Source organism: Lissotriton helveticus, chromosome 3_2, assembly GCF_964261635.1.
Source record: "Lissotriton helveticus chromosome 3_2, aLisHel1.1, whole genome shotgun sequence".
Taxonomy (NCBI): domain Eukaryota; kingdom Metazoa; phylum Chordata; class Amphibia; order Caudata; family Salamandridae; genus Lissotriton; species Lissotriton helveticus.
In genome coordinates this window covers 385,204,706-385,225,526 of record NC_136062.1, presented here as the reverse complement: position 1 = coordinate 385,225,526, position 20,821 = coordinate 385,204,706, and the positions used below count along the sequence as shown (strand labels likewise).

The 20,821-nt window shown below is 46.9% G+C and overlaps 1 protein-coding gene across 1 annotated transcript in view; it reads right to left on the bottom strand.

The window, feature by feature from the left end:
• LMO2 (LIM domain only 2) overlaps nt 1-9,051 on the bottom strand; it is a 42,476-nt gene extending 33,425 nt beyond the window's left edge. The window contains exon 1 of the mRNA XM_078684267.1: nt 7,644-9,051. Within this exon, the coding sequence (XP_078540393.1) occupies nt 7,644-7,798 (155 nt within the window). The 5' untranslated portion in view covers nt 7,799-9,051. The remainder of the gene's footprint in view (nt 1-7,643) is intronic.
• Nucleotides 9,052-20,821: the final 11,770 nt, after the last annotated feature.

The window sequence follows — 20,821 nt, the reverse complement described above, 5'->3', positions numbered from 1 at the left end:
GCTGGCGCTGCCGCGGCCCGTTGCCACCTACGACCTCTTCGGGACCTGCCGGCGCTGCCGCGGTCTGACCCCTCCGAACACCGAGCTCGAGGATTGTGAGCCATCACCGTTACACCCCCGTACCCGTGGGTACCCAGACTGTCCCGCTACCCCCTTCCCCTACTAGAGACTAGAATTGAGAGGATCATCGTGTCCTGATTGCCTTGTATCGTACCACTCTACTTCCAGAAGTGCCTATAAAAGGTGTTACCCTGAACTTTGTGTGGTGTCCATCTGTGGGGGGGAAGTTACCTGTCTGTGCGATCACTGTGCTCGGCCGACCCTCCAGGTCCCCGTCTAACACACACTCTCACTCCGAGGGCCCACAATGCTTATGCACACTCTCACTCCGAGGGCCCACAATGCATATGCACACTCTCACTCCGAGGGCCCACAATGCATATGCACACTCTCACTCCGAGGGCCCACGGGCCCACAATGCATATGCACACTCTCACTCCAGCGGCCCCACTGCATAAGCACACTCTCACTCAGAGGGCCCCCAATGCATATGCACACTCTCACTCCGAGGGCCCCACTGCATAATCACAGTCTCACTCGAGGGCCCCCAATGCATATGCACACTCTCACTCCAGCGGCCCCACTGCATAAGCACACTCTCACTCCAGCGGCTCCCAATGCATATGCACACTCTCACTCCGAGGGCCCCACTGCATAAGCACAGTCTCACTCCGAGGGCCCCCAATGCATATGCACACTCTCACTCCAAAGGCCCCCAATGCATATGCACCCTCTCACTCTGATGGCCCCAATACATATGCACACTCTCACTCCGAGGGCCCCCAATGCATATGCACACTCTCACTCCGAGGGCCTCCAATGTACATGTGCATCACACATCTGTGTACTCTCAAATTAAAGGCCCCACTGCACATTTCCACAGATATGCACACTCTCACTCGGAGGGTCCCCAGTACACATTTCCATTCACATGCATAATCTCACTCTCACATTTCCATTTCAAGGCACACTCTCAGCCTGAGGGTGCTAACTGGAAATCCACATTCACAAGCACTCTCTCACCGAGGGTCCACTGCACATTTACATTCTCTGAGAGCTCTCACATTCACATGCACACTCTTACTCTGCTAGTTCTCACATTAACGTGCACGCTCCTACGCTGAGAGTTCTCACATTCACATGCACGCTCCTACTTTGAGAGTTCTCACATTCACATGCACGCTCCTACTCTGCCAGTTCTCATATTCACATGCACGCTCCTACATGCACGCTAATACTCTGATAGTTCTCACATTCACATGCACGCTCCTACTCTGATAGTTCTCACATTAACGTGCACGCTCCTACGCTGAGAGTTCTCACATTCAGGTGCACGCTCCTACTTTGAGAGTTCTCACATTCACATGCACGCTCCTACTCTGAGAGTTCTCACATTCACATGCACGCTCCTACTCTGATGGTTCTCACATTCACATGCACGCTCCTACATGCACGCTCCTACTTTGAGAGTTCTCACATTCACATGCACGCTCCTACTCTGATAGTTCTCACATTCACATGCATGCTCCTACTTTGAGAGTTCTCACATTCACATGCACACTCCTACTCTGATAGTTCTCACATTCACACGCACGCTCCTACTCTGATAGTTCTCACATTCACATGCATGCTCCTACTTTGGGAGTTCTCACATTCACATGCACGCTCCTACTCTGATAGTTCTCACATTCACATGCATGCTCTTGCTCTGATAGTTCTCACATTCACATGCATGCTCCTACTTTGAGAGTACTCACATTCACAGGCACGCTCCTACTCTGATAGTTCTCACATTCACATGCACGCTCCTACTTTGAGAGTTCTCACATTCACATGCACGCTCCTACTCTGATAGTACTCACATTCACATGCATGCTCTTACTCTGATAGTTCTCACATTCACATGCACACTCCTAATCTGATAGTTCTCACATTCACATGCACGCTCCTACTCTGAAAGTGCTCACATTCACATGCACGCTCCTACTTGCACGCTCCTACTTTGAGAAATCTCACATTCACATGCACGCTCCTACTCTGATAGTTCTCACATTCACATGCACGCTCCTACTCTGATAGTTCTCACATTCACATGCACGCTCCTACTCTGAAAGTGCTCACATTCACATGCACGCTCCTACTTGCACGCTCCTACTTTGAGAGTTCTCACATTCACATGCACTCTCCTACTCTGATAGTTCTCACATTCACATGCACGCTCCTACTCTGATAGTTCTCACATTCACATGCACGCTCCTACTCTGAAAGTGCTCACATTCACATGCACGCTCCTACTTGCACGCTCCTACTTTGAGAGTTCTCACATTCACATGCACTCTCCTACTCTGATAGTTCTCACATTCACATGCACGCTCCTACTTTGAGAGTTCTCACATTCACATGCACTCTCCTACTCTGATAGTTCTCACATTCACATGCACGCTCCGCTCCTACTTGCACGCTCCTACTTTGAGAGTTCTCACTTTCACATGCACGCTCCTACTCTGATAGTTCTCACATTCACATGCACGCTCCTACTCTGATAGTTCTCACAGTCACATGCACGCTCCTTCTCTGATAGTTCTCACATTCACATGCACGGTCCTGCTCGGTTAGTTCTTACATTCACATGCACGCTCCTACTTTGAGAGTTCTCACATTCACATGCACGCTCCTACTCTGATAGTTCTCACATTCACATGCACGCTCCTACTCTGATGGTTCTCACATTCACACGCACGCTCCTACTCTGATAGTTCTCACATTCACACGCACGCTCCTACTCTGATAGTTCTCACATTCACATGCACGCTCCTACTCTGATGGTTCTCACATTCACATGCACTCTCCTACTCTGATAGTTCTCACATTCACATGCACGCTCCGCTCCTACTTGCACGCTCCTACTTTGAGAGTTCTCACTTTCACATGCACGCTCCTACTCTGATGGTTCTCACATTCACACGCACGCTCCTACTCTGATAGTTCTCACATTCACATGCACGCTCCTACTCTGATAGTTCTCACATTCACATGCACGCTCCTACTCTGATGGTTCTCACATTCACATGCACTCTCCTACTCTGATAGTTCTCACATTCACATGCACGCTCCGCTCCTACTTGCACGCTCCTACTTTGAGAGTTCTCACTTTCACATGCACGCTCCTACTCTGATGGTTCTCACATTCACACGCACGCTCCTACTCTGATAGTTCTCACATTCACACGCACGCTCCTACTCTGATAGTTCTCACATTCACATGCACGCTCCTACTCTGATAGTTCTCACATTCACATGCACGCTCCTACTCTGATGGTTCTCACATTCACATGCACTCTCCTACTCTGATAGTTCTCACATTCACATGCACGCTCCTACTCTGATGGTTCTCACATTCACATGCACTCTCCTACTCTGATAGTTCTCACATTCACATGCACGCTCCGCTCCTACTTGCACGCTCCTACTTTGAGAGTTCTCACTTTCACATGCACGCTCCTACTCTGATAGTTCTCACAGTCACATGCACGCTCCTTCTCTGATAGTTCTCACATTCACATGCACGGTCCTACTCGGTTAGTTCTTACATTCACATGCACGCTCCTACTTTGAGAGTTCTCACATTCACATGCACGCTCCTACTCTGATAGTTCTCACATTCACATGCACGCTCCTACTCTGATGGTTCTCACATTCACACGCACGCTCCTACTCTGATAGTTCTCACATTCACACGCACGCTCCTACTCTGATAGTTCTCACATTCACATGCACGCTCCTACTGTGAGAGTTCTCACATTCATATGCACGCTCCTACTCTGATAGTGCTCACATTCACATGCACGCTCCTACTCTGAAAGTGCTCACATTCACATGCACGCTCTTACTCTGATAGTGCTCACATTCACATGCACGCTCCTACATGAACGCTCCTACTTTGAGAGTTCTCACATTCACATGCACGCTCCTACTCTGATAGTTCTCACATTCACATGCACGCTCCTACATGAACGCTCCTACTCTGAAAGTGCTCACATTCACATGCACGCTCCTACTGTGAGAGTTCTCACATTCATATGCACGCTCTTACTCTGATAGTTCTCACATTCACATGCACGCTCCTACTCTGAAAGTGCTCACATTCACATGCACGCTCTTACTCTGATAGTGCTCACATTCACATGCACGCTCCTACATGCACGCTCCTACATGCACGCTCCTACTCTAAGAGTTCTCAAACTCACATGCACGCTCCGACTCCAAGAGTTCTCACATTCACATGCACGCTCCTACTCTGAGAGTTCTCACATTCACATGCACGCTCCTACTCTGAGAGTTCTCACATTCACATGCACGCTCCTACTCTGAGAGTTCTCACATTCACATGCACGCTCCTACTCTGAGAGTTCTCACATTCACATGCACGCTCCGACTCCAAGAGTTCTCACATTCACATGCACGCTCCTACTCTGAAAGTGCTCACATTCACACACACGCTCCTACTCTGAGAGTTCTCACATTCACATGCACGCTCCTACTCTGAGAGTTCTCACAGTCACATGCACGCTCCTACTCTGAGAGTTCTCACAGTCACATGCACGCTCCGACTCCAAGAGTTCTCACATTCACATGCACGCTCCTACTCTGAGAGTTCTCACATTCACATGCACGCTCCTACTCTGAGAGTTCTCACATTCACATGCACGCTCCTACTCTGAGAGTTCTCACATTCACATGCACGCTCCTACTCTGAGAGTTCTCACAGTCACATGCACGCTCCGACTCCAAGAGTTCTCACATTCACATGCACGCTCCTACTCTGAGAGTTCTCACATTCACATGCACGCTCCTACTCTGAGAGTTCTCACATTCACAGGCCCGCTCCTACTCTGAGAGTTCTCACATTCACATGCACGCTCCTACATGCACGCTCCTACTCTAAGAGTTCTCATACTCACATGCACGCTCCTACTCCAAGAGTTCTCACATTCACATGCACGCTCCTACTCTGAGAGTTCTCACATTCACATGCACGCTCCTACTCTAGGAGTTCTCACATTCACATGCACGCTCCTACTCTGAGAGTTCTCACAGTCACATGCACGCTCCTACTCTAGGAGTTCTCACATTCACATGCACGCTCTTACTCTGAGAGTTCTCACATTCACATGCACGCTCCTACTCTGAGAGTTCTCACAGTCACATGCACGCTCCTACTCTGAGAGTTCTCACAGTCACATGCACGCTCCTACTCTAGGAGTTCTCACAGTCACATGCACGCTCCTACTCTAGGAGTTCTTACATTCACATGCACGCTCCTACTCTGAGAGTTCTCACATTCACATGCACGCTCCTACTCTGAGAGTTCTCACAGTCACATGCACGCTCCTACTCTGATAGTTCTCACATTCACATGCATCTTCTTACTCTGATAGTTCTCACATTCACATGCACACCCTTACTCTGATATTTCTCACGCTCCTACATGCAAACTCCTACTCTGATAGTTCTCACATTCACATGCACGCTTCTACTCTGATAGTTCTCACATTCACATGCACGCTCCTACATGCACGCTCCTACTCTAAGAGTTCTCACATTCACATGCACGCTCCTACTCTGATAGTTCTCACATTCACATGCACGCTCCTACCATGAGAGTTCTCACTTTCACATGCACATTCCTACATGCACGCTCCTACTCTGATAGTTCTCACATTCACATGCACGCTCCTACTCTGATAGTTCTCACATTCACATGCACGCCCCTACTCTGATAGTTCTCACATTCACATGCACGCTCCTACCATGAGAGTTCTCACTTTCACATGCACGTTCCTTCATGCACGCCCCTACTCTGATAGTTCTCACATTCACATGCACGCTCCTACCATGAGAGTTCTCACTTTCACATGCACGTTCCTTCATGCACGCTCCTACTCTGATAGTTCTCACATTCACATGCACGCTCCTACATGCACGCTCCTACTCTAAGGGGCAGATTTATGAAGGCCTTGCGCCGCCGGTGCGTCACTTTTTCCCATGTTACAAATGACACACCGGCGGCGCAAGGCCTTCATAAATCTGCCCCTAAGAGTTTTCACAATCACATGCACGCTCCTACATGCACGCTCCTACTCTGATAGGTCTCAACATCACATGCACGCTCCTACTCTGATCTTTCTCACATTCACATGAACACTTTTACTCTCAGTGCTACCATTGCACATGTCCTTTCACATGCGCACTTTTACTATGAGGGCTGTCACTATTCCCATGCACACTCTTGCTCTGAGGGGTCTCATACACATTCTTTTTCACATCAACACTCGTATGATTGTACTGCACATTCCCATTCACACGTACACTATTCTCTGAGGGTTCTCACCATTCACATGCAGCTTTCACTTTGGGGCACTTCCTATTCACACGCACATTCTTACTCTGAGGGTTCTCATTGTATATTCCTAGTCACATGAATACCCGTAGTGTGCACGTTTTCATTCACATGCACACTTGCTGTGAGGGCCATCGCTGCACATGTCATCCAATTGAACACTTTCCCTCGAAAGCTCTCTTTGCACATTTCCATTCACATGTACACTTTTACTCTGACCTCGTTCACTATTCCCCTGCACACTCATACTCTGAGGGGTCTCATGCACATTCCTATTCACATCAACACTCATAGGCCTGTCACTGCACATTTCATCCACGTGCACGCCTGCTGTGAGTGCCCCGCTGCAAATGTCATCCACATGCACACTTTCATTCACTCGAAGGCTCTCATTTCACACTTCCATTCATGTGCACACTTTTATTCTGTCACTGTCACTCCCTAGTCACATGCGCACTCTGACCCCGAAAGCTGTCCCGGGAACCAACACTCACGTGTATACTTTCCTCTAACGCCCTCCCTGCACATGTCATGCACGTGACCCTCCTACTCTAGCTTTCAATAGCACGTGGAGGGGGATTTCAAACCATAAAGCTGGGACACACACTCTTTTCATCGTTGTCAGTCTCCCATTTTGGATCAAGGAAGGAAGGTGTCTGACTGCAACATCTAAAGCCAATTAGAATAAAGTCCTAGTTTTGGGGCCCCCTGCGGAATTTTGATGACCCCCCCCCCCCAGCTTACTATATCTCATAGAGTAAGCGCGACTTGTGACTGAGACGTGCGGGGAAAGCTCTCAGAGAATGAATATATATATATAAATATATATAATTGCCAGGGAGAGTCTGAGGTTAAGAATGGAATGGCACGTGAATGGAAATATTAGATGAAAGGCCTTGGAGAGCGTGCATGTCATATCATATTTATAAATTATATAGCAACTAAAACTGCACCAACGCTCTTTAGATTAATCCAGGGTCCTTTTAGCTCTCGGGGTCTTTGCCCTTTTCTGGGGGCTTTCCCTGCACGTCTCAGTCACAAGTCGCACTTATTCTGAGCCCCCCCACTGCATGCGTCATTCACATGCTGCTCTTGCTCTGGGGCTCTCACTGCAGAGGTCATTCGTACGTCCCTCCTCTGAGGGCCCAGGCAGCCACAGAGCTCAGTCACGCGCGGCTCTTACTCTGAGGGGTCCAGGCTCTTCCTCTCGATGGCTGATGACATCGGCAGCTCCCGCGCTGGGTTCCCCGGCTGGGGACCCCGGGGCTGGGGCGCACCACCACCTCTGCCCTGCTCCGGGGGACCCCTGGCTCCTGGCTCCGTCTGGGGCTGGGACATGCAGCGGGCTGGTGCCAGCGGCGGAGCCCCCTCTGTGCTGCCCCGCAGTCGCACCCCCTGCTCCTCGGCATACACGGGGCTGTGTGTCGGTGCCACTTTGCGCTTTAGCGCCTTGAAGTGGTTGTTGTCTGCGCGCTCCTTTGCGCTGCTCCGCAGTCAGACCCCAGCTCCTCAGCACCGGTCTTTGTACCGTCCTGCTCCTCCTCAGCGCCTTGAAGTGGGCACTGTGCGCTTGCACCCCCGTGTGCCCTGCTCCTGGGTGTTGGTGCCAGCGCTCGTTCTTGTGCTCTTGCACCCCCGTGTGCCCTGCTCTTCCTCAGCGCCCTGAAGAGGGTGCTGCGGTCAGAGGTCACCCCCTGCTGCTCCCGCCTCGTCTGCCTCAGCACTCAGAGAGCTGTGCATTGCTGCCAGTGGCCCCGTCACCCTCAGATGCCCGGCGCCACGCACATCCCCACGTCTGCTCCTGCAGCCTCGGGTGCCCTGTTTGGCCTTTGCAGCCGGCGGTGATTTGTTGTCAAATTTCTCTGCTCCTCCGACCTCAGGTGCCCCGCTCTGCGGAACGCAGGAGGTTGTGTGTGACTGCCACAGCTCTTCTGTAATCCTTCACCTCAGATGCCCTGCTCCACAGCACACAGCAGGCTGTGTGTCTCTGTCACAGCTCGGGTGCACTGCTCCTCGGGACACAGGAGGCTGTGTGTCTCTGTCACAGCTCAGGTGCACACCACCTCGGCACACACCAGGCAGTGCGTGACTGTCACTGCTCAGATGCACAGCTTCTTGGCACACAGTAGGCTGTGTGTCTCTGTCACAGCTCAGATGCCAGCTCCTCGGCACACAGCAGGCTGTGTGTCTCTGTCACAGCTCAGTAGGCTGGATGTCTGTCATAGCATAGATGCGCAGCTCCACCGCACACAGCAGGCGGTGCGTGACTGTCACTGCTCAGACGCTAGCTCCTCAGCACACAGCCTGCTGCTGTGTGTCGCTGTGCAGCCCCTCTGTCTCCTGCGCCCTCAGATGCTCTGCCTCCTGTCTCCCGTCATGCTCGGTCCTTCCCTCGTTGCAGCATCAGCCGCCGCCGCCGCTCCGCAGACACCTTCCCTCCTCTGTCACTCCCCGCACACAGAGGTTTCCCAGGCTGTGGGGCTGCCCTGCCCCCCGGGGCTTTATAGCACTCTGGATCTCTCGACAGGCTTCCTCCCCGGCTCTGCCCCCTCTCGGCGCTGCTTTCATTTCCTCTTTCCTGGTCACGACTCGGCTACAATAGGAGGAAATATCTAATTTAAAGAGACAGCCCTTCCTAATGGAGTGTGTGCAGAGTGGCGCTGAGGCGTCACGACCGCTAGGGCTCGGCCCTCTCGGGGCTCCCATGGCTTGATGACAGAGTCACTATCACACACAGACGCACGCGCTGTCACACACACAGAAAACATGAGAAGGCCGGAGGTCACAGCCTCACAAGCATGCACACACAGGCAGCCTGGAGCCACCACATGTAGAAAATCACACACCCACATATGCACACAATACATACTCAGTCACGCACACACAGATGACACAAAGACCGTCAAACAATCGCACAAATAGACACACTTACACACACCTTATTGTACTTATAGAGCGTGAAAATACCAACATGCATTGGCAAAGCCAATAGGTCGAACCTTCACCAGTTATCGATTTTGCCAAAGCTTGTTGGCGGGTCTCTACAGCGTCGGGCTTTTACAGACAATGAGGGGCATACCTACAAGGAGTTAACATCACCGTAGCATCAATTTTTTTACATTATGGTAGCTTTTTTTTATCGCCGTATTTACAATTTGCCGCTAACCGCAGTTAGCCGCAGTTTCCCAGCGTAAACGTGAATTTTTAGGATTGCTACTTCAAATAGCAGGACGTAACGAAAATGAGATGCAAGGTAGGTGTTCCTGGGCAAAAACTGCCGCTAACCCCACTTTGCTATATTTACAAGGAACTTCTTGTATGGTGTAAAACCCAAAAATCTGCCTCTTACTCCAGTTAGAGGCAGTTTTTTAAGACCAGTAAATAGTCTTAAAAATGGCCATCAATTCTTTCATGAGATAGTAGTCTCTATTTAAGCCACGTTGGGTAACTTGCCACAGGATGATTTCTGTGTCACTGAGTTGCTCGTCCCTAGAATACCCCTGGGCAAAGCATCCCCACTTCTCTACTCCCCTCCTATATCCATGGGTTTAAAGTCTGGCTCTCCTGCTGCACCTTGCCCGCCCCGGCTCTTGGCCAAGGTGGCTCAGGTCTCTGAAATGGAACCATGCAAAAATCCACTCACTACATAAAAAGCTGTCCGAAGACTATAAGTTCCTGGCCAATTACAGACCTATTTCTCTTCTCCCCACCTTTTCAAAGGTGCTAGAAAATATGTCAATTTACTGATCTCAGGCCACCTTGAAAGCAACAATGTGCTACACCCCAGTCAATGGAGTTTTGTACCAAGCTGTAGCACGCAAATAGCCTTGCTAGAGGTAACAGACTACATCAAGGACGAGTTTGATTACGGGGGCAAGGCCGTCATGATTATGTTGGATCCCTTGGGGGCTTTTGACATTGTCCCCCATTATAGACTATAGGATCGACTCCATAACATCAGAATTTGAGACTCGGCATTAAAGTGGCTAACCTCATTCCTGGACAATAGAAGCCAAGAAGTATGAATTCCCCCGTTTGCCTCCACTATACAGAACTTAACCCCTTCAGCGCTCATGACAAAGCCAGCTCGTCATGGGCGTTACCTGCGCTACGCGCATGACGAGCTGGCTTTGTCACGTAACGCGGGTTTTTAAAAATCGCAGCGCGCAGCGGGAAAACCGCTAGCGCGCATGCGGTTAAAGGTGGGCGCAGCCCAATACTTTTTAATAGCTATATAGCCATTCTTGCCGAATCATACGGTGCCAAGGTGAAATTTTATGCTGACGATACACAGCTTCTCTTGTCCTGCGATAAAGGGGCAACATTTGTGGGTGAAATCATAAAAACTTGCCTATCCACAGTGTTCAACTGGTCGGCCACCCACCAACTAAAATGCAACCCAGACAAATCGGAAATAGTTTTTATTTCTACAACTCCATCGGAAATCTAGCGATCATGGTGGCTCCAAGATGTTCCTCCCCACGCCACTCTACAAAGCGCTGTGAACATTTTGGATTAAGATTGACAGCCCCCTGTCTCTACAACATCAAATTCAAACCCTAGTGAGCATCTGCTTTGGGTTACTACGCACTCTGAAAGAATCCTTGACACTCCTCTCTGTTGAATCCAGGAAAACAGGGGTTCAGGCCTTGAACACTTCCAGACTTGATTATGGAAATGTCCTGTATCTGGGCCTGCTGGAATATCTCTTGAACAGGGTGCAAGTAGTTCAAAATGCGGCAGCCAGATTGATTCTCAATCTGACACCTAGGACCCGTCTATCCCCACATCTGTGTGCACTTCACTAGCTTCCTGTGAAAAAGAGGATTCAATTTAAAACACTGGTCCTGGCGCATAAAGGTCTGAGTGGGAAGGGCATAGTATATTTTAGGAAGAGGCTCTCTATTTATACTCCCTCAAGGACACTACGATTGACATATGGTCACTTGGCCACCGTCCCTAAGATCCGCTAGTCTAGAATCGGTGACAGATCTTTCTTGTATCTCGGGGCTAAAGCCTGGAATCGATTTCCACTGGCATTCCGGGCCACCCCGGAACTCTTAATGTTTACAAAGAAGTTAAACACCCGGTTGTTCAGCAAATGAGGTTAACTGCATCCAGTGGTCATTTTGCAGAGAAACTGCTATTTAGTGCCGGGACACTCCCTGGAGTAGGCGTGTGCTCTACAAATGACGTTTCATTTCATTTAACTAAAAAAATAAAAAAAGTTCCCTAAAAGTGAGCAGTTGAAGGATAGATGTCAGGCAGTCAGAGAGATGGTATAGAGGCTATGCTCCAGGGGAGGGACAAACACAAGATGGGCCGCTCGGCCAAGAAATGCCATTGAATAAGAAGCAAGAAAATGAGAGTGATAATTGTTTTTTTGTTACGTCATACATACTAAAATGTACAGCTGCCAGGAAAGCCATAGTCATCTGATGCATTTGACCGTGTTCTAACCCTATGTCCTCCTGTCTGTATATCTGTATGTATTATAAGTGAATTCAGTTTTATCAGGTAATAGACTGTGTATCGTCTAAATCCAAATTGTACCGGTCATATTATGTTTTTAGACTGTAACATATTATGTCTATGATGGTTTTTAGATAGTTTTTAGATTTGGTGACCTTGATGAAATTTTAGAAATCAATGTTAAATATGTAAATCTGTCTTGCTTGTATGGTTTGTTTTACAAATCGAATAAAGCTTTGAATCAAATCGAATCGAATCGAATCGAGAGTGACAATAAAGCCCACCAATAGTCTATGCAAGGGGAAGGCTGTAAGCCCCTGTTAATTGAGGTAGCCTCACATTACATCCTTTGCAACCAGACAGCTTCCTGAGTGCAGGCAACTTAAACATGTACACTCCAGAAGTACGTAAGCACTTAGGCGGCTTGTACCAGGAGAATATATTTCTAACAAAAGTTGGTCTCTGTTATTAAGGGCTTTAAAACAAATACACAGACTTTGGACTAAATTTGTTTACTTACAGGTAGCCTGTGCAAGGCCTGCAAATGGATTGATATGGACACATAGCAGGGCAATTAAAGGAGAAGCCACACAGCTGTTTCTTCTACTAGTTGTATCAGACGCAGTACATGAAGGTGAGCCAAGAACACTGAGCTAGCATAATCCGCTCTTGCACCCACTAACAAATGAATATTCGGATAGTGAGGATTGTTAGGTACCTTAGCAATATGGGTTTGGGAGGGTAGACCCTCATCAAAATTTTAAACAAACACAATTTTGGGAGAAGCACTCCAAATTTGTCTTGGTTTTTTAAAAGAAATCAAAGGCAAAAGTCCCATGTATTCATCCCTTCAGTAGGAGTGTTGAACAACAAATTTTCCAATCATTGCTTCAAGGATTATCCAAAGAATTTGGACTCAGGTATTCAATTGTAGGAAATCATCTTATTGATCACTTCTCGTGTCTCTCTTTACAACTGACATCTCAGCCCACCCAATGCGTTTCATCCCTTACTGGGACTTCAACAGGGCTGTAAAAATACATGTAACAAAATTTAAGCCATACCACTATATATGTATATACAATTGAACCCTAATTATATACAACTGAGCCAAGTTGTCTTTGCTTAAGATGATACTTGTCCTTCCATTGTTACTCATTACACGATTTTCCATCTTTCCTATATTTATCAAACATAAGCATAACAAAATTATGCATCAGCACCTGGATGACCAAGTACCTACATTGCTTAACTTCTAAGGGCCCATGCATAACCCTGAATGTTTTACTGTTATTACACGAGAAATCATTATTTTTTCAAAAAGCAAACACAATCATTTCTTGATAGTTTTCTGTGTGACTTAAAACAATGTACATATTGCACAACCTTTCGTCAAAAATTAAATGCATTAAATCAAGTATCTCATCATAAATTCATTACACATTTCAATTTAAAAAAATCGCATATTTCACATTTGGCGTACTAAAAAACCACACTCCAATATTCAGGCGAGTTCTCCTTATATCACTACACTAATTAAGAACTAACCTCATTATATCCCTAATTCTGTGTTTAATTCAAAATTCATATAGACTAATTTACAACAAATTTGTAGCAATTAGTAAAATTATCATAAATTTCAGTCATGCGCACATATAAGCAACATTCCCAATATTCAGTGATCTTCATAATTAGAGCCATAATTATATTTGAAAAGATATGATTCTTATCCCATGCACACGCGCTAGTATAACAGTCCAATTGACATTGAGAACAGGTGGTAACATAAATAACAGATACAGGTTCTTGTGTTCTTTTTTGTATTTTCCTTAATCTGACAAATGCCCAGCCAACATGTGTTTCGTCGTTCTGGGCGTACCCCGCAACTTCGTAAGGGCTAATGGCAATATGATAAACAATGTGTCAACATGACTAGCAGTAGTGGTGAAAAACATTTAATCAAAAATGGAAACCCAACTCTTGTGCCCAATCCAACAGCCTCCCGTAACCAGGAGGAGAAAGTAAAAGGGTTATACTACCCGCATTCGCTGGATTAGAGAAAATACTTTGGCAGGGGACAGGCTGCTACTATTCGCACACTTCTGTGCTACGTGTTTCCCTCCAAATCGTGTGCGAGTAAGCAACCACCATTCTTCCTATCTAGCAGCATCTTTGCCCGGTGTATTTTACAAAGTCTTTCTGCTTACTCCTTTTTGTAAACAATTTTTATTAATTAGAAAAATGACAAGGTACAGTGCATTGACGACATAGTGTTTCAGTTCATTGTGAAAGCACGCACCGTACAGCCAATAAATTGCATCCTGTGCATAGATTATCATCACATTACCTGTTAAAAACGGGAGGAGCATAGACCACACTGGCAACAGCTTTTATACGAGTATAATGTCCATCTCGGTAGTGGCCCACAACTTTCCACTGCAAATAATAGGATAATCATTCCAATACTTCAGGGTAGGAGCGTGTCCTCGAAGCCGGAGACCTCCAAGATGAGGCATCTCTCTCGTTGTAGTACATTGGTAGGTGACACACACAGGTTGCCTCCATATTTGTGCCATCTCCCCCACTTATGATCCCATTTTTTGGGGCAGTCTCTATGCTTGAAGACTTCTGTCTCGGCTATCATTGCCCTGTCCATATCGATTGCCCAGTCCCTGAGGCATGGTGTCGCCTCCACCCCCCATTTCTGCGCTATGTTTCGTTTAGCAATGGACCACCCAGTGGAAGCTCATGTCTGTTCTGTCTGTGTGAGATTTGTGGCTGCCCAGATGAGAAGGAGACAGAGGTGGGGTAGCCTTCAGAGATTTGCCACACCCCCTCGCCATCTGCTGCGTAATTATCCCCCAATATGTTTGCATTTTGGGGAATTCCCACAATATATGTAGGAAAGTGCCCGATAAGTTACAACGCCGAAGGCACAAAGGATCAAACTGTCTGTCCATCTTGAACAGTGTGCGTGCTCAAAATAAACCCGGTGCAGGATTTTCAGTTGTACTAGGCGAAGGCGTTGCGGAATCACCACCTCTCTAGGGGATGCAAGGACGTCGAGCCGGTCCTCATTGTCAATATCTCCCAGATTCTCCCCCCATCGTTGACGCAGTAGGGACATGGGGTCAGATCGATTATTGAGTAGTTTCTTATAAGTGAGGGATATGGCCTGTGCATGCATTGGGTCGAGCAACAACCTATCCTCCAGCGGGGTGGATGCGGGTAGAGGGCCGACTCTGGGTAAGGAAGCAGTAATAGTGTGACTAATCTGTAGGTACCTGTAAGCCTCCGTGTGAGCTAGGGGATATTTAGTTTGCATGTCTTCATACGTTGCCAATCTAACTTTCAACCACATGTCACCCACTGATGAGATTCCTATCATGTTCCATTTATCAAATGTCAGGCTCCCAAAGTGGAGTGGCCTTTGTGAAAGTGTTGTTCTAGACCCAATTTTTGTTGACCCCATGCCAGATTGCCACTGTGCGCGCCGCAGGCCCTGTAAGGTGGAGTTTGTATGAGATTGTGTAAAGTGCTCGGTTGTACCCACCCCTACCCAAGAGCCAAAGATCGGTGCAAAAGTTAGGGTCATCATGCTCCCCATGTGCCCTTTTGTTGACCGCGATGAGTTGAGAAGCTTGATAATAAAGCCTTACATCAGGTAACGCTATGCTTCCGTCATACCACCCCATTGTCAAATTATTTAGGGCGATACGTGGGTCCCGTCCCTCCCACAGCAGTTCCCGTACAATGGCCTCCAACCCGATGAAATAAGCATCTGGAATTGAGTTGGGAAGAGTTCTGTAACATATAGAGAAAGCACAGCAATGCCAGCATTTTAAAAAGGGCAGCCCGTCCCAGAAGGGTTAGAGAAAGAGACTGCTATTGTTTAATGTCGGAGCAAAGACGTGTCAAGGGTGCGAGCAAATTGGACTCGTGGTACAAGACCGGATCCGGGGTGATAAAAATACCCAGGTATTTAAAGCCCTGCGAGGCCACTGGAATGTGATACCCCCTCGGATTACGCGGAGGATCCCCCCATTAAATGTACATCTGAGACTTGGGCCAGTTAATCGTGTAGCCGGAGTGGGCTCCAAAAGCGCAAAAAATGTTAAGGACTTGACTGAAGGACCGCGTGGTCGAATGTAAGTAAAGAAGGCTGTCATCAGCATATAAGGAAATACGGTCTTCGTAGTCCTTAGTCCATTTCAGCCCTCTGATCATTGGATCTCGCCTCATCCAAACCGCCAATGGCTCAAGCACCAACGCGAAGAGAAGAGATGACAGGGGGCATCCCTGTCAGGTGCCCCGTCTGAGGGGAAATGAGCCCGACACATGGTTATTGAGAACCACTTGCGCCGCCGGCTGTGAGTAGAGTAATCTGACCCATTTGATGAACTTGGGACCAAAACCCATACGTATCAGAACCGCGAAAAGAAATTCTCACTCGATGGTGTCGAAGGCAATTGTTGCACCAAGTGACAACAGGATTGCATCCTCCTTTATGGTTTCTATTCTGCCCATGTGGTTACTCCTTTTTGGTGTACACCGCACCACACCAGACCTCTGGCTGGGTTTATGATTTGTAGCAGCCTATATTTTAGTCCAGACTCCAACCCTTATGGAATAACAACACCCCCTACAAGTCTCCAACATTTTAAAATAAACTGCATCACAGACAAATCACTAGATCTGGCAAAACTCCAAACCATGAGTAGTTGTACGGAAATGAACTACTACAGGTGGTTAGAAACGAAAACAATGAATATCGAGAAAACCAAAGACTAGCCTTGTGTTCTATACTTCTAGGATCAGCAACAACATTCCGCCACCCTTCCCTAACTCATAAAGGAGAATACCCACCTCTCTGGAGAGCGCCACACCTCCGCGCAACAGGATTTACCACCCATTGAAATCCTGCTTCATTGTACATGATCCTGAATTAAAGTCAAGCCTCCTGCCCATGCTTTGGTCTCTGAGGCTCTCTAGCTAGGTTCCCCCATTACAAATTATACATAGATAATCTGAAGTTTCTCGCACCAACACATGTGTGACTCCACAAATGGTATGGTAGTCAGAATCTTGTCTGACAAAAGTAATGTGTCATCAATATAGTTCACAAAAATAACGCCGAACTTGAGTTAACAATGGAAAACCCACAGTCATTGAAACAATAATGTTGTAAACAATCTTTAGGACACAATTTATTATCAGAGTAAATTACTAAAATATTAGCCCCTCCTTGGCAGCTGTCTAGAAAAGGCGGGACAACATCTGCACTTCTCTGGGGTGGGATTTCCTTGGCGTGCCCCGAAAGTGGGTACAGTTCTTTCACAACCCCTGAGCCCACTTACTTTAGTGCAACACCAGACAGAGAAGGAAATGAGCATCACGTCGTAACACAGTGCCAGCATAGGCAGATCCCTGGGACCTCATTTATGAAAAGTGACGCATCGCTGCGTGAAAACAGCGATGCGTCACTTTTTACTGCACCCTCCTTGCACCACCAATGATGCGTCATATTTACAGTATGACGCATCATTGCGCAAGGAGTTACAGATACGTCAGTATTTCTGATGTATCTGTATGGTGCAAAAGTGGCGCATTGCTGGAGTGTGTCACAAAAGTGACGCAACTCCAGCAATGTATCCTTTTACATGGGGCAAGCCCCGTGTGAAAAGGCCTGCGTCAGTCTAATGCCTGCTGTGAGGCAGGCGAAAGAAATTGACACATTTGTGTCCTAGAAGTGGCGCAGTGAAATCACATAGATTTCACTGCGCCACTTCTACGACCCTTTCTTGCATACATTATACCTGGCGCAGGTATAATGTGGCGCAGGGGTTTACAAAGTGACGCATCTACCTAGATGCGTCACTTTGTAAATATGGCGCAACAAGGCGCATTTTTTACGCCACTAGTGCGTCACAGAAAGTGACGCACCGGCGGCGCAAAAGTGATGCACAGCCTCATAAATGGGGCCCCTGGTCTCTGTTTTCATGGAATCAATAAACTCTGTGTACTTTGGTCGCAGGACAACGTGAAGCTTCCGGTTTAGCTTTTGGGTGCGTCCTCTTTTAGGAAACATTGGAATCCGGCAACAGGAGCTGTTCTGGATCCATCTTGGAACCTCAGAGACACGGTTTTAGCGGGGGGGGGGGGTCATACCCACCTAAACATGAGCCTGGCCCGCCCAAACATGAACCTGGCCCACTCAAACATGAGCCTTGGCCCTCGCAGTGACGGCGCAAAGGCCAATACAAAATGGCATCTTTAATTTAAAACATAACTCGTAACGTTGTTTTCTATCCTGTTCTGGGAGTTGCGTGATTGGGCCTGGATTCTTTATCACAGCCATCCCCAATCACCCAACTCCTTTTAGAAAAGTGGGCTGTGTCGTGCAGGAACAATAGGGGCATGGCAAAGGGGGCAACTTCTTTATTTGGCACAGAACAACATTTGTCTACGTCCTGCTGAATGGATATTACTTTTCAGCTTTCCTGACCCTGGCAGCTGCATATGAGATCAGGCTGTGACACCAAGTTTGACTAATGGAGTATGTAAGAGAATGTGTTACTATTTGTTTTTATTTTATTTTTAATCTGCAAAGGCCCAGCAAGGCACATACTTTGTGTAGGCTTCTTTTAAATTGTTTTTATCATTATCATGGCCATGGTTGTAAGACATTAATAAAAATGTCAACATAACTGATGATTAATGATCCTGCTGGAGAGCAATCCTTTGCTTGTTGGTCCTTTTGAAATGCAGATTATCTGTATTTCATGTGGATAGCTCAGTGGGTTACTGCCTTTGTCACAGAGATTCTTGTGTTACTTGCAGTTCAAAAGTTACAATCCTAACATAGGACAGTGACCTATGAACTGTCATCAAAGAGCTGCATACAAACATGAATGGTATAGTTAGAACTACACTTTTTTGTGTTATTACATAGTTAGAACTTCCCCAGTCTTTTTTTTTTATTATTTTAATGTTGCTATAAAGAGTTTGGGCCAATATAAATTTGTATGAGTAAATCCAACCCCCAACCACTGGGGTATGCTTTAAATCTTGAGCGTGTGCTTCCTCAGCCCAAACCCTCTTAAAATATACTGCCCACCAGTATGGATGACGTGTGATTCCTACACCTTGTTATCCTCAATGGTTTATAAGGCATTCCCTATAGACTGATTTGCATACTTGTATGATTCATTGTCTCTGTGTAATGTGTATGTGGTGTAAAGTACTGTGACACTCTACACTGATATAAGTAGTGCTATACAACAAATGAAATGCATATGAGAGAGTGGCTATGGAGAGATGAAGGGCACTGTTGGAGGGTGGTAATATTGGTATCTGTAGAGAAAGAGGTCATTGTGGGGTGCCAAAAAAGACTTTTGCACTAGCCCGCCCTGTCATGGCCTTTCTGTTTTTATTTAATTAGCAGTTAGGTCATTAGGGCAACTGTGGAACATATTAAAGTGTGTGCTAATTATATTTACTACTATATTCAATGTTTTTAGTTTCATGGGGAATTTACTAATGGTTTTTACGGGAATAATGAAAGTGGAGCTGGATGGTGGCTGATATGGGGCTGGGGCCCAAGGTCAGCTGTGGGATAAGGTGCACAGGAGAGGGATGGTAGGAACGTGGATTATCGGGCCTGGAAGTACTTGTTTTGAAGCCTGGCCTGAGGGAATTTGAGGGTATGCACTTAAGTCCAGACATTGCTCTTACGTTCAAATAACTCTCCACATGCTCTGTATGCACACAGAATCACTCCGTTGTATTATGGTGACAGTTTGCAAGTAGGTATGATGTAATCTAAAGTTCATAGGCTAAAACAAGCAACAACAAATTGGGTCCGCAGTGGCCCATCCAAATGCACCCTTGGCCCACCCCCCAAAAAAATCCTGGAGCCGGGCCTGAAGTGACCTACTCCAGCAGCACCATTCCAATAGGACCAGTTCCCTGGAAAGGTGCCCTTAGTAGGAAAGCAGCAGGCATCACAGAGCTTGTGTAAGAAATGGAAAATTAACAAGCAAAAGAGAAATACAGATAGTAAAAGGCTATATATATTTGTTTAATTCTGGACGTGCTGTTTTTGAAGACCATAAGGCGCATCCTGTGCTCAGTATAAGCAGACACACACACCAACAGGAAGGAGCCAGTGTGACACTGGAACACTTCCTGCCACGTGAAACGTCCTTTGAGTACTTCCTGTGACGTGACCCAGGTCAGCTCCATGTGAGTCCCCACCGATTACCTCATTATTAGCTGTCTGGTACATCTATCTAGCCAGACCTAAAAAAGAAGGCTCAGTAAGGGAAACCTGTTTCATGAGCACGGTAAACAAAACCACTTATCTAACACCTTATATTGGAAACTAGCTGCGCGTGCGCGAAATATCCTGCAGCTCCCGTTCGAGTGACCTCTGAGAAATGTTTACACAAAATCTATGATTGCTCGTGGTAAACAGCTCGCAGGCTCTTTTTAAATGACACACGGATGTCATCGCTAGCTCGCCAAAGTGCGCAGACATCAAGGGGCTACACAGCTAGCCAATTGGCTTCACGAATTGTTTTCTATTTCAATTTCAAAAGATGGCAGGGTTTTCACAGCCTGTCCTTGTATACACGACTCTCGCGAATATTTAAGGTCACTTATATTTAATTCCCCACACTTTACAGCTAGACTTGGACTTATAAATACCATTAATAAAATGAAATATTGTGCCCTAAAATAACACAACTAAAAGCTAGACAGATTATTCTGGCGGTGTGCATCAAGCAGACCTAAAGGCTACAATTTTTTGTAGGCCCTCATGGAAATGCTAGATTATAGCCAGTCAGAACTGGTTTTTGCTCAATCTTGTTCTAGATAGCCCTGTTG